We start from the raw sequence: 22,988 nt of genomic DNA on the forward strand, positions 1-22,988 counted from the left end.
TCAGGAATGTGTTTATGTAACATTATAAGAAAATATCACAAGGAGCTGGTTCCAGAGATTTCCAAACAGTTTAGATATTTCTGTGGTTTGATGTTTAGGTTTTGATTCTGTAAAACAAATCTTGCTGTCTGATGCAACTCATTATGCTTCTAGGTCATTTTATTGTCTTGTGTAGTTTTCAAATCTAGTTTCTGAGGCCTTGTATTGCCATTAGGTTGAGCATGCTGTCAAACTTTCTTGTCTGGGTTTTTGCTGGTTTTTTTTCTGCAGTGAGGAAAAGTAATCTATTAGAATTAGAAAGATATAAAAGATTTAAGGAAGTGTTCTTTGAATACAAAAGTACAAAAAAATTTAGAACTAGAGTTGTTCTTTTATGATGGCTGGGGATATTCTTGTTAATCTTCAGTGTTGAGTGTAAAAAAAAGAGTTAATACTCTAGACTACTCTAAGTATGTAGGGTTATGTAAGATGTATTTCAATTAAGAAAAGTTTACAGGTAAGAGAGTTGTATCTTATGAATTCTGAGCTTGAGTCAGTAAAATTGTTATAAAACTCTTAGTAAAAAATAATTTTGGATTCCAGAAATCTAGTGATGTGTGAAGAGAACATGTAGACTGTTTTCTACATTATACCTTCATCTTGTTATTTATATGTACTTCTCTTTTGCCTTGCAGCTTTAGGTGATAAAATTGTGAGAGATATCCGACCAGGAGCTGCCTTTGAACCTGCATACGTTTATAGACTTTTGACAGTTATAAAGTCAAGTATGTCAGAAAAGGTGTGACCTCCCAATCTTTGACTTCTGTAATTGCATTGCAAGGAAGTCACTGTTGTTAAAACAATGTGAAACCATATGTCAGGTTCTCTGCCTAAATACTATAAAGATCAGCTAGTTGATAGTTCATTATGATGAAGTTAGACTGTCTTGAGACTTAAATTATAGGAACATGTTAATTACAAGTTTGTCAGTTTGATATGTCAGAATAATGTAAAAGCAACTATTGGAATGGAACATCTCTTTTTATAAAGAAGATGCCAATGGATTTATATTTAAGAAGCAGACAGTTGTTCATTTCTGATTGGGATTCTGCTTGGAATGGTTGAAGGTATACAGAGACCTCAAAATACTATTTCAAATTTAGGTTCAATTTAAAAAGGAGATTAATAATCCAGGCCATCTTTTGATTTGGCTTTTGGTTTGACAGCAATTTCTAATATTGCTTTGAAAAGGAATAGCAAAACCCTCCACCTAACTCACATGTTAAATTGAATTTGTATCAGGAAGAATATGGTAATGTTTGTATGCAGGTCAAGCTTATGTGTGTGCTTACTGCTTGTGGAAGGTTACCAGTTAATGTGTTGGTTCTTCTTGACCTGGTTAAATATGAGGGGTGGTTATAGCAAAATTTAAACTTTATTTGACCTTGCAACTTTGACTGAGTAGTTGGTTAATTAGCTAAATTAATAGGAGAAAGGTAGATGTTCAATGTCATGAACTCTGTTGAAATGAAAACATGAAAATGTCATAATAATTGGAAAATAAAAAATTATTCAGGGCAGACAAGAGGATGCTGAAGAGTACTTGGGATTTATCCTCAATGGACTACATGAAGAAATGCTAACCCTAAAGAAACTTCTCTCTCCACATAATGAAAGTTAGTGGATTTTTTGTTTGTTTGTTTGTTTTTTGTGGGGTTTTTTTTAGCAATTTCTTTCAAATATTTTCCCTTTTTGCAGTGATTCTGTAATAGAGTAATGTTTGTGTAGATGTTCAGATAGGGGTAGAATGCTGTGTTTTAGTTAACTTGGACATTAACAAATAATCTTTTGTTAAAATCTATCCAAAAGGTAAAATGAGTTCATTATGTCCAATTTGCAAGTGATCTCAAGTGTTACTGGGTACTTAGAAAAGTAATAATAATCATTCTGTAAATGTTCTGAATTACAATAATAATAAATCATTTACCTGGTGGTCCTAAATAACACATTTCAGTATTACAAATTTTTACTGAGATCAACTAAACAACTTAAGTTGACTAGTCTTGTCTTAAGCATGGCTACATTTGTCTGCTATTTTTAATACCTGCCATGTCAGTTATTTACTGGGGTTTTAGCTTTCTCCATGGTAGTTCAAAAATTTATCAGTGTTTTTTCCACTGATCTTTAAAATCACCGTTAAGATCTTTTTTTGAAGTGGAAACTTTTGGACTAATGACTAGTTTATACCTAATGTAAAACAGAACACATGAAATTGTTTTAAAATTCTTCTTGACAAAACTGGAGAAAAATTTTCTTTAAAGTAGTATTAGAATTTGTATGCAGAGTAAAATGCCATTTTATTTTACAGTGCTTTTACATCTGGGTCCGCTATTAAAAATGAAAAAAAAAACTATTAGTCTTAGCCAAGTATGGAATTAAGATTGCTAGTTATCCAATTTCTCTTTAGTAGGGTAATTTTTTTATGATATAAAATGATCATTCCATGTTCTTTAGCTGTGTACAGTTTATAGCCTCTTGACTCTAGCACTTGCAAAGAAAATATTTGCTAAGCCTTGGGTTCTCTGTAAAATATCTGTGCAGAAAAGGAGCTGTATTTAATAATGGCATAATTATGTTTCCAGAATAACACTTAACTTTCTAATTTTCTTCCCCATGAATTTACTACTAAAAATATACCAAACTTATCTATAAAACTATATCTATTTACGTACAGTCATCAGTGAGCTACATTCTGTTAATACATGGATGTGTCCATCTGTGAGTGAGCCTGGAATATACTTGTTCTCATTTACTTTCTCAAATCTATGATCTATGAAAATATTTTATCCTCTGAAAATTACTTGTATTGGGGCTTTTTGCCTTTTAAATTCTTTATCTGTATACATGATTTATTTGTACAAAAATCAATGTTTTTTTCTTCTTCACTTTAAGAACTCTTGGTTTCCAATGGCTCTGAGGCTCAGACTGTTCATGAAGTGGAGCAAGATGAACAAGGGGAAGGCAGTGAGGATGAATGGGAGCAAGTGGGACCTCGCAACAAATCATCAGTTACTCGACAGACTGATTTTGTTCAGACTCCAATTACTGATATTTTTGGTGGTCATATAAGGTATAGTACTTTTCTGTAAAAGTTGAGACTACAGGCTGCTTTGCCTTTACAGGTAACTTTTTCCTCTGCTTTGCTGTCTGTAGTTTTCACCATTGGATAGTTGGATGGAAGAAACTGTTATGCAATTTGTTCAGGCCAGGAAAGATGAACATTCTACCATGAAGCATTTGTTATGCAAGAGACAGTTCAGAAGATGGACCAGAATGATCAAAGGATTGATCAGTGATCAGATGATTCTGTGAATTACTGTGAAGTCTGAATCTTTTAAAGTGTCTTAAAAGAATAGACTGTTTAGATAACAAAAAACCCTGAATTGCATGTAGAGGAGTTTGAAATATGTGTGCTTTGTATATTTATGTATTAAGAATTCCAAAGAACTTTACAGCCTAATTTTTATGACCTCTGAAGAGTCTTGACTCATTTTGTAAATAAGGATATGAAGGCATAGTGAGATTTGCTAAATGTTAAATCTGGTCAGTAAAAGAATTAAATAAAATGAAGAAATTGTAAACTTTGCGGGTTTTTAACAGTTATGCTTCCCAGAGGTAGGAAAGTTATGTGTGATAGTTAATAAATATTAAAGGCCAAAGAAATTTGGAAAAATAGAAATTACTACGAAATGTTACAGGAATGAAAAGAATGTGTGACATTATTTATGTTCAGATCTGATACCAGATGAAGGCAGAAAGTAGATACTGAAAGAATATTTTCTGTAAAGGAAGTCTTATGACTTGTTTGGAGAAATGTGTAATTTAAAATGAAAGCAAGGTAAACACTTGCTAAAAACATACTCGAAAACACAAAATGCTAGGCTTGAAAAATTATTTTTAAATTGGAGGCAGACACTTAATTGCTAGTGTTTGACTCCCTTTGTTGCCAGGTATTTGGTCTAGAGGTGTGAATAATGGGGCTAATGCTTTCTGCCCGTGAAGTGCACTGAAATTATTCTTCTGGGATTTGAGTCAGACAGCTGGCAAATGATATTTTCCATGAAAATTGGCCTAAAGATGTCTGTATGTACTGATGAATTTCCATGTTGATATGTTCACGTACCCAAGGTATTGTTAATACCCTTAGTATATTTATCGTGGTCTGAATTGATTAGATCTCTACATGATTCCATTAGTTTTTAATTTAATACCAAGAGAATGCTGTCTTCTGTAGAAGTCCATTGAAAATGACATAAAGCAAAGGTAATACTGAAAAAAGGCAAAACCTTGCAGCAAGCAACATAACCACAGGGTTCAATCTGTTGGCTTCTGTCACCACATCCACTTTATTTAGTCTCCAAACCAGGTCACACAATTTACCACAGAAACAGTATCCCATGTCATGTTGGAAAACTTCATCCTTGGAGGCTGAGGGTGGAGATAGGAAGGATTGAATATGGTAGAATTCCACTAAACAAGAACATCTGAAATTGGAAAAATCAAATGGAAAATAGGTTGCCCAAGGAGGTTGTGAATGCTCCATCCCTGGCAGTGTTCAAGGCCAGGTTGGACGAGGCCTTCGGTGATATGGTTTACAGCGAGGTGTCCCTGCCCATGGCAGGGGGGTTGGAACTTGATGATCTTAAGGTCCTTTCCAACCCTAACTATTCTATGACTCTATGAAAAAGCAGCTAGGAAAAATTATTTGAATTGGCATCTTCTGGCTTGGGAAACTTTAGGCTGTCCTCTTGAGTCTTTAATTGACTGTTAAATGCCTATTTAGGAATGATAACTTAAAAACAAACAAACAAAACCTCAAAAAGACCCCCACCAAACAACCAAAACCGAAACAACCCAAAAAAGTCTTCCTTGAGCAAAGTGAGACTTAAATGCTTTAAGCACGAAGATACACAGTTCTATCAGGATTTGATTTGTCCACCTGCAGGAATCCCTCTTTGACTTTCAGCTTATGTGAATTTCAAATGCAAGTTAGCTCACAGGCCAATTAGAAGTCTGCTAAATATTTCCATGAGTAGTACCAACTTCTCCCTTCAAATGCACTGTTATTTTAAGAAAATACCTCAATTACATTGTTGTAGTTGAAAGAGGGTAGCAATGGGCAGTGCCTGTCTTCATGAGAAATTCTCACTGTAGAGTTCTTACAGTAAACAAGAGTAATTCTTCATTTGAAAATGAAGAATTTTCCCTTGACCAATTGAAATTTGTAATTGTTCTAATAAATGATGTTGTTATAGAAAGTCATAGTCCTGCAAAGATTTTGCTATCAAATCAATTTCTGCATAGATGTTACAATTTAATTTCTGGGGGTTTTTTTAATTTTTTTTAAGCTTTTCCTTAACATTGTATTTTCAGAGTATTACTGGTATTCTTAATCTTTAATACATGAACTTGAAAAATGTTAACATCTCCAGCTGTTTTCTGTTGATTATTGCAGTAAATAATGGTCAGCTTAAAAAGGGTTTTGGAAGTATATCCAAAAGCAGCAAGACTTAACACAGTGAAGGGTTTGTTTGTTGAAACACTGTCCTTGTCATGTGTTGAAGGTTTTGTCCTTAAATATAGCCAAGAAGGAAGTGTTAAACTGAAATAAAGATGCTGCTGTTTTTCATAATCTCTCTTTCCTCTAAAGGATTCTATGATTCTATAAAGATGTGTTGCCTTTCTGTTGGTTCTTCAGGGCTTTGCCTGAGTCCAAGGGCCTCTTGACAGGAGTTTGCACTACAGCATTAAACCTGTATGTTAACATTTCATACATGACCTGGCTACATGGATTAGAAAGCTGTGTTAATCACCTTGCTACTACCAAGCTTTGTAACGCACTGTAACAAGCGTAACAATATAAGAAATTAATGATTTCTTTGGATGCATAAAACCACTTTTTTGTAGCAGCTGGAGCTTTTTAATGTAAGCACTACTTTGAAAAAAAAAATAAAAAGTCTTCATCCATGTTAGATGGTTAAGAAAAATTAAAATCAGGAAGAGTCCATTTAGTGCAATGACATGGCTGAGGAGTGTACTGCTCATTGTACAAAACAATGATCACCAAGCCAGGCTACTTGAAAACTGCAACTGAACATGCTTCAAACCAAAATCAAAGTCAAATGGGAAACATGTTCTCATGGCCTAGGTCGTTACTCCTGCCAGTTTTCTGAAAGACTTAAGTTTACATACAAAGGAATACATGGACAGTCTGGACACTGGAATGGGTGGGGGGAAATGCCAATCCATGAGGGAGCATAGTTTATATATTCCTATGGCAAGATTTAAGCAAACATTTTAAAATCGCTGTGAAATTGGTCTTTAGGAAATTACTAAAAATATTGTGTTTTTATTGGAGAATCTGGATCAGTTGTGATTTTTACAATAGAACAGACAATTAGATGAGCACTAGTGTTTTGCACTTCCAAGGATCTGTTGGAAAACATAATTTCAAAACTCTTTAACACAAAAAGAATCCAGAGGCACATATTTTTGACTGCATTATCAAAACTGTCAGTATTTTTCTTTAAACTTTTGATGCTAATCCAATAAGTGTTTTAATCCTTGCATAAATAAACCAAATATAACCTCACTCATGCTCTAAGTGGATGTGAAAATTATTTAAATTGCAGTAAAGTGGATTCAGGTTATTGACACTTAAGCTTAACCTTTGTATGTGTTGTTTTAGATTAACTATAAATCAAGTTATTAAAGTAGACTTCAGTTCATTCTTACTTGAAGGTTCTATACTGTTGAAAATTACTCTGCTTTGTTACATTTTCTCTTTTTTGTTTCCATAGGTCTGTTGTTTACCAGCAGAGTTCTAAGGAGTCTGCTACACTGCAACCTTTCTTCACCCTGCAACTGGATATCCAGTCAGACAAGATACGCACAGTTCAGGATGCGTTGGAAAGTTTGGTGGCAAGAGAGTCTGTCCAGGGTTATACCACAAAAAACAAGCAAGAGGTGTGCTCTGTTGACCCCTCTTTATAGTCAAATATTAAAATTTTAAAAGCTTTTTACACAGCTCTTGCTTCACAAATAGTTACTTGAACACTATTATGTTAACAAAAGAGGTGCTGACCTGTTCAAAGTGTTCTGCAGTACTAAAACATATTACACATCCTGGCAGTGTTCAAGGCCAAGTTGGATGAAGTCTTGGGTGACATGGTTTAGTGTGAGGTGTCCTTGCCCATGGCAGGGGGGTTGGAACTAGATGATCTTAAGGTCTTTTCCAACCCTAACTATTCTATGATACTGTGTACACTGAAAGGAAGAGAACTATCAAAACCAAACCTGTAAGTAGGCATCTTTTTCTAAGCTGGTGTAGTAATTGGTTGGAGATTTTACTGGAGTGTGTGTAAACAGGGTGAACTGTGTTAATGCATACTATTATGAGTTAAATACCTTTTGGCTGATCTTAACATACTGACTCCTGGGGATTGCCAGATGTTCTTAGTAAAGGATCAGCTCTTCAGAGTATAATTTGAAAGCATATTCTAGCTTAAAGAAGAAAACTCCTGTAGCAGAACACTCACATTACTGTATTTGTGGCTCTTCGTGAGGGGTTTTCATTTACACATTTCATGAATCAAAAATGAAAATATTCATTGGTGGTAGGCCTGGTAGAAACTCACTAAAACATCTGATGATCTTTCTCTCTGGATTAATAATCTGAAATTTTTCCAATAACCAGTAACACCTCCATTCAGTAGTGTTCTTGGCACTGCGTAGTTGACTGGCTTGCTGTACGCAGCCTTGAAAAGAAGAAAAAATGTGGAAGTAGAGAGGTGGAAACAGATGTAAAACTTTATAAGTCATGGCTGCTCTAAAAAGGAAAAGGCTGATCTTCTGTAGTGATGCTTGGACAGTAAATAGGAATAGGACCTAGACTAGGTGTTACCTGTGGTTCTTGTAGAATTGTCCTCACTGCTTTAAGAGAAGGTTGGAGAAACACAAGTACATTTACACAAATTGCTGTAATTGATACAGAGGGGATGGAGGGGTGGATCTTTTGAGATCTCCAAGCCCTGTCATTTGTTGTCACTTCCCAGAATCAGGACATTTTATTCTATACTCTCATGCAGCTCTGCAAACTTTTTTGTCTTACTTTTCAAATAATATGATACATAATAGCAACAGAAAAATACTTTAAAGGAAGAAAAGCATGCTTTTGGCATTGCAGTTTGACAACGTGATATAAGGAAATAAATTAAACTTTTTCCTCACTGAGGTATTGCTTCCTATAGTGTGCATTAGTGAAGAACATCTCTGGTGTGCATGGATTACTTAGAATTACTTAGAATTTGTGCATACTGTTCATATTACAGACCAGTCAGTCTCACCTCTGTGCCTGGCAAATCTTGGAGCAGATTCTCCTGGAAGGCACATGAAAATCAACGAGGTGGTTGGTGACAGCAGATATGGCTTCACTAAGAGGAAATGCTGCCTGAAAGAACTGGCTGGATGGCCACATGCAAACAGTTGTGGTCAATGGCTCAATGTCCAGCTGGAGACCAGTAACGAGTGGTGTCCCTCAGGGACTGATGTTGGCTCCGGTGTTGTTCAACATCTTTGTCACTGACATGGACAGTGGGATTGAGCGAGCCCTCAGCAAGTTTGCCGATGACACCAAGCTGTGTGGTTCGGTTGATCCGCTGGAGGGAAGGAATGCCATCCAGAGGGACCTTGACATGCTTGTGAGGTGGGCTGATGCCAACCTTATGAAGTTTAACCATGCCATGTGCAAGTGTCTACACCTGGATCTGAGCAGTCCCAGACACAGCTACAGATTGGGTGGAGAAGAGATTCAGAGCAGCCCTGTGGAGAAAGACTTGGGGGTATTGGTTGATGAGAAAATGAACATGAGCCAGCAGTATGTGCTCACAGCCCAGAAAGCCAACTTGGGCTGCATCAAAATAAGTGTGACCAGCAGCTCGAAGGAGGTGATCCTGGTCCTCTGTTTTTGTGAGACCTCACTTGGAGTATTGTGTATAGGTCTGTTGTCCTCAACATGAAAAAGACACGGAACTGTTGCAACAAGTCCAGAGGAGAGCTCTGAGGATGATCAGGGGACTGGAGTGCCTCCCATATGAAGACAGGCTGAGAAAGTTGGGGCTGTTCAGCCTGGAGAAGAGAAGCCTGTGTGTAGGCCTCATAGCAGCCTTCCAGTATCTGAAGGGGGCCTATAGGGATGCTGGGGAGGGGCTCTTCATTAGGGACTGTAGTGATAGGGCAAGGGGTAATGGGTTAAAATTAATCAGGGGAAGTTTAGATTGGAAGAAATTCTTTCCTGTTAGGGTGGTGGGCCACTGGATTGGGTTGCCCAGGGAAGTTGTAAATGCTCCATCCCTGGCGGTGTTCAGGGCCAGGTTGGACAGAGCCTTGGATGACATGGTTTCGTGTGAGGTGTCCCTGCTTATGGCAGGGGTTTGGAGCTAGATGATCTTAAGGTCCTTTCCAACCCTAACTCTTTTGTGATTCTGTGACTACTGATAAAGCTAAAAATCATATTATTTTATTAAAATTATTAATGTCTTCTGATTGCTTTAATCTGGATTGTGTTTAATTTTTCTTTCTATTCAGTTTATTGTAAAGAGTTATCAGTTTTAAGAAATTAAAATTGCATTTCATAAGCTTTTACATCAGGTGCTGAGATGTAGTGCTGTTCTCTGATGTAGTTCAGAGTTTTCTGAAATCAGCAGCATGTGTTACAAGTTATTGGCCTTCAATTGCAGTATAATAGCTTGCTGAGAATTATTAATCACTAAACCATCATGAGTTGTTCCTGGGGGATCTCCAGCAAGGTGTTTTTATTACTGCAGGACCTAAATATCTGTGCTCATTCTATAGCATTACATTCTGATGAAAGTGTTGAGTTCTTTAAGACAACTCTTTGGTTGAAGATTCAGTGCACTTTAGTCATAAACTGCAGTGTTTACCTTAAATTAATATTATAATAACAAATCTGTGTTTTTTCTGCTAGTATATTTAAAATTAAATACTTGTTCCTCATTTAAAATAGTAACTTCTAGCAATTAACAAAAAATTACAGGTTTTCTTCATGTTTGTCCTATGTATGTGTTAGGTGGAGATCAGTCGAAGAGTGACACTAGAAGAACTTCCCCCTGTTCTTGTTTTACACCTCAAGCGGTTTGTATATGAGAAAACTGGTGGATGTCAGAAGCTTATCAAGAATATTGAGTATCTTGTTGATCTGGAAATTAGTAAAGGTAAAGATATTTTAACAGAATTTCTTAGGAGTATCTGTGTTTCAGTTTTCTCCTTTCTTGTGCACAAGATTTTTTCTCCATTGTTGTGTGGAGAGTTGGTAATTTGGATAACTGATATATTAGTATTAATAATAATAATATTGTATGCTGGGGTTTGGGGTTTTTTTTTGTGGGCTTTTTTTTTCTCCTCCCTCACAAAAAGAATATATTTGGGTTTCTGGGTTCAGTCTTGCTGAACCTGATGTTGCCTGTATATGAGTTTGGGCATACATTTTGCAAAGAACAATGTGGCAAAAGATTTTAACACCTTTGGCATGTCCTAGACATTGGGTTGGCAAAATAAGAGGTCCCTGCAGATTTAAGGAGTAGACTGCTGAGGACAAATATTGGAAGTGATCCTGCTGAATGAGGGCTGTTGCCAAGTAGTGCTAGATACTTTTATCTCAGATTTCATACAGAGAAGTGGCAAATTGTTGTAATATACAGTGGCTGATTAAAGGAAACTGGTATTTTATAGAAAATGGAGCCTGAAGGTAGACAAGCTGTAGTTTAGAGGTTAACCGGCCCAGTTCTTTCATTTAACAAGTATCTTAAGAGATACTGTGAGAGTGACAGAGCACTGGAACAGGTTGCCCAGGGGGGTTGTGGAGTCTCCTACATTGGAGGTATTCAAGGCCCGCCTGGGCAAGTTCCTGTGTGATGTACTCTAGGTTACCCTACTCTTGCAGGGGGGTTGGACTAGATGATCTTTTGAGGTCCCTTCCAACCCTTGGGATTCTGTGGTACTGATTTTCAAAAGTGTCAGAGTTTGCATATAATCCAGCACCTGAAGCTTGCCAAATTAAATGCACTTTGTTTTGATATGACAAATTGACTCTTAGCCATCCAGTAGCTCAGATGGGGGGTGGGGGGAAATTAGACAAATGGTTACTCATATCTCAAGTGAGAGATGTACACTGTCAGGCAGTACTTAATATTACTTAATATTTAATTTTTAAAAAATTCTTAATATAAACTTGTTGAACTAGTTCAATTTGCCTTGATTAACAAGGCAAATCCATCCTCATCTCCCCCCCCTTCTTTTTTTCTGGTGGTATTTTTAAACCTTCAATTGATATTAGTGTTCAGTAAACCTCAGAATTCATTCCCTTGGTTACCAGGTATGAGAACCATAAATATTCTTTAGTGGCCACAGAAGGCATTTTAGTTAAACTTTCTTCTTTATGGTAGTGTTGGTTTCTCAGAGAATTAATTGATCCTTTTGAAATTACATTTCTAAACTTGCTAACTATTGCCTTTGTGACTTTTTCCTCCAGAGCTACTATCTCCTGGTGTGAAAAGTAAAATTTTTAAAGGCCAAAGAACATACCGGCTCTTTGCAGGTATATTATCTATATGCTTCTAGTCCCTGTATTGCAAATACAAATTCTACATATAGAATTCTAGAAACATTGGAGCTTCCTGAATTTTATAAAATACTTTTAAATTAGATGGAAGTAGGTAGTGGGTGTCAAAATCTTTTATTTAGTGGAGTTTTTTGCATATGTGCATATACACATACATTGTTATATCTGTATTTATATCTCTCGCTGATCCATCATTGTGCAAAAACAGAGTTCCATAACAGATTCACCTTGAAAAATATCAGCTGTAATATAGCTATGCCTAAAATACACCACATATTCTCAGAATAATCTTTCAGATGTCTTTTGAAATGGCTGTTTGAATGCTGGCTTTGCATCCTTTTGAACCCTCAAGATGAGTGTTGCTGGCAGGGTACGAATAGTGGAAAAGGTGAACTTGGAGATGATGATTTTTGTGTGAGGAATCAATGTTTTTTAGAGTGTCTATGAGGTACACAATACCTAAATTAGTAGTTAAGATTGAAAGCTTATGTAAAAATTCATAAACAGCATTTGAATATTTAACAAAAAAGTCTCTGGGCAGTAATGAATTTCCTGAAGTTTAAAACTCTTACTCAGTTTGCACCTGCTTATTTGTGTTAGCCTCAGGAGAACATAATAAAGCGGAGAACCAGAGGTCTTAATTTCTATATCACCAAATCTGTGCCAGTTATTAGTGGCCTTGTGTGACTTGGTGGTTTGGATCCAGTTTTGTGACCGCTGAGGTTACAGAGGGAAATAACATACTTGTCTCTTGTGGAAATTCAGGAATGTTTCTGCCAGTGTAATATGTTTTTATTGGTAGTGGTTTTTTTTATGGGACAAGTTTAGGCAGTGTATTTAAGGTGGCTTGAAGAAAATGTGTCACTAATTTTTTTTCTAAGTCCTGTGGAAAATAGTTAATTTTTCAGTCAGTATAGGAGTTCTTATCCACAGAAACTGAGCTTGTTAGATGAATTTTATATTACCAAAATTAACTTTTGAAGAATTAAGTTTCAGCTGTCATCCAGGATTTGCCTAATTATCTAACACTAAATTTTAGAAAATCAACAATTTAAGTTTAAGCTACTGCAACAGAATTATTTCCTGAATCCCCCCTTACCTACAGATGTAGTATACACTTTCCTTTTGCTTAACTCCCGTTATTCTAAAATGTTTATTATTCTTAAAGTGTGAAGAAAATCTGAGTAAGTTTGAAGCCTGACTCTAGTCTTGAATGAGTGTAAACAATTTCATAATTACATACCTCTGCTCTTATGTAAAATAGGGCAATTCCTTCTTTTTTTTATTTGTTCTTGTTAAGCATATGGTTAGGGCTCACATGTTCCTAGGAGTTGCATGCAATTTCCCTTATTCATCCCTAGAATTATGTACTTAAAAGGTCTTTTCCCTTTTGACTACTACATAGTTTTACTTGAAAATTATTATTTTTTTCTTTACAAATAGTTACAGCAACATACTGTTGTCTTCTGCAGACAAAGCGAATGTGTAGCTTAGAGTATCTCACTAACAATAGCAGTTCCTGTTGGAAGTTCTGAAGGGTGCACTGCACTGTTTCGGATGACCTTTGTGAGGCACATCCTTCCCAGAAAATCCTTTAGGAAGTTATAAAAAGCAATTTGATGCTTTTGATTCTTAATCTACTTAGAATTATGAGGCCTGGTATGCTGGAGAAACATTACTAATACTACATAGCATCAAACATAAGCAAGCAAGCACTAGCACTTAAAAGATTCAGTTATAGAGTAACAGGTTGGAAGGGACCTCAAGGATCATCTGGTCCAACTTTCCTTGGCAAAACATGACCTAGACTAGATGTCCCAGCATCCTGTCCAACTGAATCTTAAGTGTCCAATGTTGGGGAGTCCACCACTTCCCTGGAGAGATTATATTCCAGTGGCTGGTTGCTCTCGTGAAAATTTTTCCCCTTGTGCCCATTCGGGATCTCCCCAGGAGTAACTTGTGCCCATTACTCCTTGTCTTTTCCATGTGACTATTTGTAAAAAGGGAGCCTTCATCTACTTTGTAGCCACCCTTTAAATACTGGAACATGGTGATAAGGTCTCCCCTGAGCCTTCTTTTCTCTAGGCTGAACAAGCCCAGATTCTTGCTTAAGCCAGATCATATCATCTGGCTAAACCATGAGTATGCTATGGATAAAGCAATATGTGACATTTTCTTTATGTACTTTTTCAGTGGCTATTTATCGGCTTATAGTGCATATGTACATCATGAATTTCTCTTTGCAGTTGTCTATCATCACGGAAACAGTGCAACTGGTGGCCATTACACTACAGACGTCTTCCAAATTGGTCTAAATGGCTGGTTACGCATTGATGACCAGGCAGTCAAAGTGATCAGTCAGAACCAGGTAGTGAAGCCATCTGCAGAACGCACAGCCTACCTCCTGTACTACCGCCGAGTTGACCTGCTGTGAAACCTTGCCCTTCTATGCTGTGTGTGCAAGATACCTGCTTTGTAGAACACCAACTATCACTAACTTTTTTCTCCTGTATATGCTCTTTTAAGTGAATGGGGTTTTTTGGGGTTTGGGTTTTTTTTGTTGTTTTGTGGGTTTTTTTCCTTGCAACTATGGGATAGAGATGAAGGAAACTGCCATGGGTTTGTGCACAATATAGTTTATGTTGACTTTTGACTTTGCAGAATGAAGTCACTTGGTTGAAAGACTCGGTCTCATGAATCAGAAAAATATATATAAAAAATAATTAATCTGAGTTAATGATGAATCATAAGATAATAAAAGGGGATTTGCATTTGATTCCCACTTCCTAATTGCATAGTAGAAAACCCTGCACCAGCAACAGAACTTGTAGATTTCTGTGAAAATGTTTTCTCTTTATTTAAGTAAAAAAAAAAACAACAAACAAACATAAAACAACAAACTGAAAAGCACTCTTTACTTCCCCGATAGTTTTTGATACGTGGTAAAATATGAGCCAATGTGTATGAGATGGAAATGGTCCTACGTGCTTCAAAACATGTACAAACATACAAAATGTGAAGTTGCTGGTTCCTAATAGACAGACATAATTTAATAATTGTGTGATGAGAATCTGCTTCAGTACACATTGCAGCTCAAATATTTGGAGTTGTTAGTCTATATAGATGGGTGATTGTAACTTTATTGCTATTAAGAAATTTCAAACTGCATTTATGCTTCTGTGTACATGAAATTAAAACAAAATGGGCAAAATAATTAAGATTTATATTTAAGTCTGCTTTGTTTAATTTTGCTGTCTGCTCTTCTGTGATATTGAGTTCCTAATTGTACACAATTTAGTGATATCTAGAAGTATAAAGTTGTTGCCCATCAATAAAAGTCACAAAGTTGGTTTAAGGCGGGGGGGGGGGGTGTGTTTTTCCTCAATGGTAAATTCTATCCTTGGAAGCTCAAAAAATTGCTCTGTAGAACTTACACAGGCTGTAGATAGTCTTCCCCAATTTAGCATGGATTACTTTTTCAACTTCTTGAGACTTTGGAAATGTTCCCATTTGGCATTGAGATGGAATTGAACTTTGAGGGGAGAGGGAAAGGGAGAGGCTGTTAGTCATCCCACAACAACTCCAGGTCCAAGGTGGGCCCACAGCCAGGTTGTGATGGTCCCAGGGCTGAACACCCATTGGCCCGAAAATGAATTGAATCCCCATGAAACCCCTGCATAGGTGCTCTCAAGCAGATGTTGTTTGGTTTAGACTGAAGTATTCCCTTCTTTTGCCTGTTGACATTTTCATTGAAAACTTTGGTAAAAGTATTTCCTTGACCAGCTCCTGTTGCCTTCCCTGCTGCTGAAGATGATGATAAAAGTCTAGACATTAAGTCTTAATTTGATGCTAGTGGTGTTCTGTGCTTATTGGAGAGGTATTACAATTGTTGCCAGTAAAAACGGGGCTGATTTGAACATGACTTGTTAGTTAAAGGTTAAGCTGCATATACTCTGATCAAATATGGTTCACTTTTTCTGTCCAGGAGATGTGTGCTGGTCTTCAGTGAAAAGTAGTGTTGGTTTTTTTCAGGAGATTGAAACAGCCCTGCATGTGCCTCGGATTTCAGCATGTGCCCTTTGGCATGGACTTCCCTCTCAGATGTTCTGCCCACATCATACAGCGCTGAAGGTTGTTCATGGCTTCTTCCTGGGGCGGGGGGGATGGAGTTGGAGATAGGGGGATGTTAAATTACAGCTGTGGTTTGCATGATGTGTTGTGTAGGGCTGTTGTGGTGGATGTACAGCTCCTGTAGTGGAAACAAAACTGCCACTTGCCCTGGTGCTGGGTGAGCAGTGAGACCTGCTGAAGAAAGCTCTCCTGATTTGCCCTCTGACTCTTCTACCCTACCATGGGGTGGTGGAGAGCTGGGGACTTGCCTGCCTCTGAGTCACCCCTGAAGATGCTCTTGTGCATGGGGACAGTCTGTCTGGGATGGTCCTGTTCTCCCTGTTCAAAGCTGTGTGGTCTTCAGAAAGATGTTTTTCTGTTTCTTTCTTGAATAATTGGGCAGTGTTAACTTTAAATCACTACCACGATCCTGATGCTGAGAAAATTGTATGGTATTTTGTCAGTTGTTTTGATACCCAAATGTATAGGTATTTTTTTGTTGTATTTATTAAGCAAATTTTATTAGTATTTTCTGAACTGAAAATTGTGACTCAGACTGTTCTTGATTTTGGTGATATTCCACCAACTCAAAAACAATTTTCTGTCCAAAGTTTGGTTTGATTTTGGGCAGTCTCAAGGAAAACCTCAGCTCCTGGCTGCTCATAGGGCACTGACATCTGAGAGGGGTGGGGGATTATTCCAAACAGAAAAAAAAACAGATATTGAAATTGTTCTGTTATTCACATCCTGTGTCTGCACCCTGGTTGAAGTTGTTCCCTGTACTACAGAAATCCCTTCATTTTCCTTACACCCCCCGCCCTTGAAGCTGCACTGAGTATTAACCTGTACCTCCAGTTGACTGTGGAAAGGTCCCTTTCTGATAGCATAGGCTGTGGTGGTTTAAGCCCAGCTGGTAACTCAAAACCATGCAGCTGCTTGCTCACTGCCCCACTTTTCCTCCCCCCACTCCTGGAAAGATGGGGAGGGGAATCAAAAGAATGTAAATCCTATGGATTGAGATAAGAACACTCCAGTAACTTAAGGTATAATGCACAACTACTACTACCACCACCAATAATAGTGATAAGGGAAATAACAAGGGGAGAGAATATAAAACTAAAAGGGGAAAAGGAAAAGTAAACAATAAACACAAGTGATGCACAATACAATTGCTCACCACCTGCCGACCGATACCCAGCCTGACCCGAGCAGTGATCTAGCCCTTTCAGGTAACTGCCCCTAGTTTATATACTGGGCATGACGTGCTGTGGTATGGAATACCTTTTTGCCTAGTTTGGGTCAGGTGTCCTGTCTTTGCTTCCTCCCGGCTTCCTGTGCCCCTCCTCACTGTCAGAGCATGAGACTGAAAAGTACTTGATCAGAGTGAAAATTACTTAGCAGCAACTAAAAACATCAGTGTGTTACCAGCATTGTTCTCAGAATAAAGCTGAAAACACAGCACTGCACCAGCTACTAAGAAGGAGAAAAATAACTGCTACAGCTGAACCCAGGACACAGAGCAGCCCAGATAAAATTGCAATATATTACTTGATATTAGGTCCTTGCAGTTAACTTTGGTTTTGACTGGACAAGATGTTTGGCTGCTGAGTTTTGACTGATGTTACTCAGAAATTCCAGCTTCACATTTGTGGGTCAGATGTCAGGTATATTTAGTAGAAACAAATTGGACCTTGTGTTGTTGGTCTACTTCTACAGGTGAGGGGGTTTCTAGCAAAAAGCTTTTACTGTTTACAGATGTCTTAACCAGTTGTGGATGTATTTGCAATACAGGCACTTTTAAAATAGAAGTGTAATAAAATACTTTTTATTTTGGGAATGGTTACTGCCCTGTGACGCTTTCCCAGGATGTGGGAATGTGCAGTGAAGTTTGGCTTTCTGCTATCAGAAGTCTTCCACTGTCAGTTGGAAAGAGAATGTTTTCATCTCAGTCTTGCTGTGAATAAAATAAGTCTTGGTTGTAGGTAACATATTAGCCTCAGAAACAACAGTGTTCCACCTGGAGCAGATGCCAGAGGGAACATTGTATCATACCACAAGTAATCAATATTAAAATAATTAACACCAATATTCCTGCAACCAGTTGCCTCAACCAGGAGAGATTCGGTAACCATGAAGTTAACTTTTTACATATTGCTTCAAAACCGCAGGAGGTGTCATCCATGGCCATTTCATGAAACATCTTAGTTTATTTCCAAATTTCCTCCAGATCTGTTTCAATTCTGCCACTTTAGTCTGTATAGGAGCAACAATTTTCATTGATTATGAAAGAAACCCCTCTTTGTGATGCCAGTAACATGTTTAGATAGGCTAGTTATCTCTTGTTGTTCTGCCTGGATTATATTGATTCTTTTACTTTCCATTTCCTCTATGGTTGCTGAGATATTTACAATTGCCTTCTCTAATTCACTTACTGCCAAAGATGGAATTAGCCTTCTTACAAAACTATGAAATGCAGTGTGCTGTTCAATAATAGGGTTAAACCCTCACTTCATTTAGTAAACCTTCTAATCCAGGGGTACCTGTTGATAATAGTAAAATTGGGTATTACAGCACCTAAGGTGCATGCCCCCTTCCACTTGCAGCGTAAAATCTTAGCATTTTTTCCACATAACCAATACCATCCTTTCCCTTTAGGAATGGGCCACCACTGAACTACAATACCATCTATATTAATCGTATGATTGCAATTTGAATGGTGACCTACATCTGTGGCATTTAAACAAGCCTGATCTCCTACCCTGGTTCCTGGTGTAATACATCTTTGTGCACAGGTGTAATATTTATTACCTGGGTTAGGAATAACTATTCCAAATGTTAACCTTTCCTTCGAATACAGATTGCTAGTGTTCACCCACAAATTTGTCCATGAGACAGTGTTAGGAATTGGAACTCCAATTAATAGGAGATCCAGGCTTTCTCCTGATTTAGGCAACTGTGCACACACCCAACAGTCACTATGATTAAAACATTAGTAACATTCTGCACTGATTTCAGGTATAACTTCTGGTCCTAAGCTTGTGCGCGTTATCATATGAGTCCAAATTATGACCGACGCAATTTCATACACAAGGGTACTGAAGGTTCGATCCACCATGTCTTCTCTGGCTCTGGTGCTTTCTTAATTCTTGAATAATGTATCCAAGCAGGTTGTTCCTTTATCTTCGCTGCTGTAAAGGTGGTCAGTAATATCTGGTGCAGTCCACTCCACTTCTCCTGTAGAGGATCTCCTGAAAAATTCTTAACATAAACCTAGTCTCCAAATCTGAAAGGGTGAATCAGATAATCCAAACCTCTTGCTCTTGTCCCTACTATTCTCTTATTTATCTCCTCCAATAGTTTTCCCGTATTGGTCAGAAACTATCAGAGATAGCCTTCTCCCACTTCCTGAAGACTCTCTCCTTTAAACTGGGACTGATATGGTCTTCCATACAAAATCTCAAATGGGCTAAGCTCTTCTTTCGACTGAGGTTTAGTTCAAATTCTTAATAGAGCCAGTGGTAAACCTTGGTACCAATATAAATTCATTTCCTGACATTTTACTAATCTGTTGCTTGATCAGATGGTTCATCTTTTCTACTTGCCCACTGGCCTGAGGCCTGTGTGGAACATGCAGTTGCCAATCAATTTCTAATTTTTTGCTAGTTTCTTGTGACAATTTTGCACTAAATTGTGAGCCTCGGTCAGAAGAAATTGCCTCTGGTACCCCAAAATGAGGTACTATCTCATTAAATTATATTTTAATCACTTGTTTTGCAATATTTATCCTACAAGGGAATGCTTCTGGCCAGCCTGAAAAAGTATCCATTAACACCAACAAATATCGACAACCCCCTTTTTCTTGGTAATTCAGAAAATTCTATTTGCCACTCCTGTCCCTGATAACTTCCTCTACCAGTTGTCCCAATTTTATTTCTGTTTTCAGTTTTAGGATTATTCTTAAGACATAGCTGAGATTGTTTTGTCACTAATTGAACTGTGGTGTATAGATTCCTTCCTACAATTTGTTTGTCTAAATATTTATGCAAAGAGTTGCTACCCCAATGAGTTTTATTATGTTCTTCCTGAACTAACTTCCAGAGCTGGTTATAGGGGATTACAGTTTGCCCATCAGGTATCTGAACCCAACCCTCTTTATTTTCCTGTCCTTTTAGATCCTCACTCAGTTTTCTATCCTCTTTTGAATACCTAGGTTTAGGTTTTTCAATTGTTAGTTTGGCATCAGGGATTAAGGACATGATTTGAAATTGTTCAGCTGCTCGTTTGGCTTCAAAATCAGCCAAATTATTTCCAATTTTCTTATCAGAGTCACCTTGTTGATGTCTTTTACAGTACATAATAGCTACTTCTTCAGGCAGCTGAACAGCTTCCAGTAATTGTAGAATTTCTGTAACATGGTTAATCTGTTTCCCTTGTGTGTTCAGAGGTTCACATTCTTTCCAGATGGCACCGTGTGCATGGACCACACCAAATGCCTGTTTAAAATCAGTTCAAATATTTATCCTTTTATCTTTAGCCAGTTCCAGGGCTCTTATTAATGCTATTATTTCTGCCTTCTGGGCAGACGTGTTCGCAGGTAAAGGTTTAGCTTCTTTTACCTGTGAAGTGGTGGTAACGGCATATCCTGCCTTTCGTTTACCATTTTTCATGAAGCTACTACCATCATTAAACCAAGAATCAGCATCTTCAAGAGGTTTTTCTTTCAAGTCTGGTCGGCTCGAATATACAGTCTCTATGGTGGTCAAGCAGTCGTGTGTTAGCGGTTCTGTCATTTGTTCCTGCAAAAGGATGCTGGATTCACGTTAGTGGCCACAATTTCTATATCATCCTGTTCTACAATGGTGGCCTGGTATTTTAAAAAAACATCAGGGAGATAACCAGTGGGCTCCTTTCTGTTCCAGGACTGCTGATACCACATGGGACACTAGTACAGTAATCTTTTGTCCCAAAGTGAATTTACAGGCCTCTTCAATATATGTGACAACTGCTGCCATAGCTTTTAGGCATCTGGCCCATCCATTGCTCGCTTCATCCAGCTGTTTTGAAAAACACGCCACTGCCCTTCTGTAGGGTCCTACTTTCTGAGTGTCGTGGTATAACCCCAACCAGACAGCTTTCACTCACTCACTCCCCCCCTTTCTTGCCCTCCCCCTACTCCTGGAGGGACGGAGAGGAGAATCAGAAAGAATGCAACTCCCACGGGTTGAGATAAGAACAGTTTAGTAACTAAGGTATAACACAAATCACTACTGCTACCACCAATAATAGTAATGATAAAGGAAATAACAAGGGAAGAGAATATACCACCCTATCACCAGGCGACCGATAACTTGCCCCCCCCAGCCCGACCAAGCACCAACCGATACCTCCTCCAATCCTGCAGTCCCCCTCGCCCTTCCGGCTAACTCCCCAGTTAAACCCTGGGCATGACGTGCTGTGGTATGGAATACCTCTTTGGTCAGTTTGGGTCAGGTGTCCTGTCTCTGCTTCCTCCCGGCTTCCCCTCCTCCCTGGCAGAGCATGAGGCTCACAATGTCCTTGGCCAAACCAAAACATCATTTTTATCAGCTTTGTTCCCAGCCCGAAAGTCAAAACACAGCACTGCACCAGCTACCAAGAAAGAGAAAAATGACTGCTACTGCTAAACCCAGGACACTGAGCAAGGACCCCCAAAGCTATTCCCTGTTCTTCACAGGAATATAGCCAAAAGGATTTAGTCACATCCATAAGTCACAGAGCTGCAGTTCTCATTAGCTCTGTTTTTAAATTTCTAAAACCCCCTCTGCTGTATCAGTCCATTCTAAAGAGGGAGAGTTTCCTTTCAACAGTTCATAGAGTGGTCTTACCAGAACACCATAATCATGGATCCAAAGTCTGCACCATCCAGTCATTCCCAGAGATGTCTGGAGCTCCTTGACAGTCGACGGTCATGGAGTCTTGCAAATGGCTTCTTTTCTAGCAGTTCCAAGTTCTCTCTACCCTCCTGTTATTTCATATCCTAGGTAGGAAACTTGGATTTGGATTAATTGGGCCCTTTGTCTGGATACCCGATAACCATTCAGTCCCAGAAAATTTAACGATTCCACTGTCCACTTGATACATTCTTCCTTTGTTTCTGTAGCAATTAACAGGTCATCCACATATTGTAACAGAGTCCCCATCTGAGCAGGTGGCTTCCATGATTCTAGTTCTTATGCTAGATGATTTCCAAAAATTGCTGGACTGTTTTTAAATCCTTTAGATAATACTGTCCAAGTTAATTGAGATTCTCTTCCTGTGTCAGGATTTTCCCATTTGAAAGCAAATAATTGTGGCTTTCTTTGGCCAATGGTAAGCAAAAGAAGGTGCCCTTTAAATCCAGGACGGCAAACCATTTCTGATTATTATAAAATTTAGTCAATAAGTCATACGAATTAATTACTACTGGACGAATATCCTCTGCAATTTTGTTGATTGCCTTGAGATCGTGAACCCATATGCAACTTTTCCCATTATATTTCTTTTCTGTCCAGATAGGAGTATTATATTCCAATTTACATTCAATTAATAATCTATATTTCAAAATTTTTCAATGATTTTTTTAATTCCCTTTGATCTTCTAATTTTAAGTGATGCTGTTTTATTCTGATTGGGTAGGCCCCCCTTTTTAGTTCCACTTTAAAAGGCAAAGCATTTTTCACCTTACCTGGAACTTCAGATGCCCATACTCCCACATATACCTGATTAAGTATTTCTTCTGTTTCAGGGAGGTCCTCCTTTTTGCTTTTCTGTTGAATTAAAGATAAACTCAAACCTGCTGTTATTGTTTTTAACTCTAAATTCCATTTTGCCTTCCTTAAATGTTGCTTCTCCCCCTAATAAAGATTTTAGAGAATTTGGCATGCATAAAAATTTATGCGGTCCTATTTGTTTTCCCAATTTGTACTTTAAAGGTTTCAGAAAGAATGACTTTTTTTTTTTCCTCTCTTTTTCTTGGTGGTCAGTAGCTCCCACATCTGTAACGAATTCTTTTCTCTCTGATTTAACACCAAATAAGTTGCTCCTGTATCCACTAAAATTCCACTTTATTTCCTCTAGTCCCTAGCTTTAATGTAACCAGTGGATCTGCTAGGGTAGACTCCCCAGGTCCCCGTCAGTTTAGTTCCAGTTCAGTCACCGGAGCCACTCCATGGCACTGCCCCCC

General features: G+C 38.0%; 1 protein-coding gene across 1 annotated transcript in view; it reads left to right on the forward strand.

Annotated features, from left to right (window-relative positions):
* LOC133218853 (ubiquitin carboxyl-terminal hydrolase 10-like) overlaps positions 1-15,032 on the forward strand; it is a 38,835-nt gene extending 23,803 nt beyond the window's left edge. The window contains exons 8-14 of the mRNA XM_061365665.1: positions 675-778; positions 1,556-1,655; positions 2,932-3,109; positions 6,840-7,005; positions 10,127-10,271; positions 11,588-11,653; positions 13,924-15,032. Of these exons, the coding sequence (XP_061221649.1) occupies positions 675-778; positions 1,556-1,655; positions 2,932-3,109; positions 6,840-7,005; positions 10,127-10,271; positions 11,588-11,653; positions 13,924-14,111 (947 nt within the window). The 3' untranslated portion in view covers positions 14,112-15,032. The remainder of the gene's footprint in view (positions 1-674; positions 779-1,555; positions 1,656-2,931; positions 3,110-6,839; positions 7,006-10,126; positions 10,272-11,587; positions 11,654-13,923) is intronic.
* Positions 15,033-22,988: the final 7,956 nt, after the last annotated feature.

The sequence above is a fragment of the Neopsephotus bourkii genome, unplaced genomic scaffold (assembly GCF_033783945.1).
Source record: "Neopsephotus bourkii isolate Nb327-2 ecotype Australia unplaced genomic scaffold, CSIRO-AGI_Nbou_v1 NB_1290, whole genome shotgun sequence".
NCBI lineage: Eukaryota > Metazoa > Chordata > Aves > Psittaciformes > Psittacidae > Neopsephotus > Neopsephotus bourkii.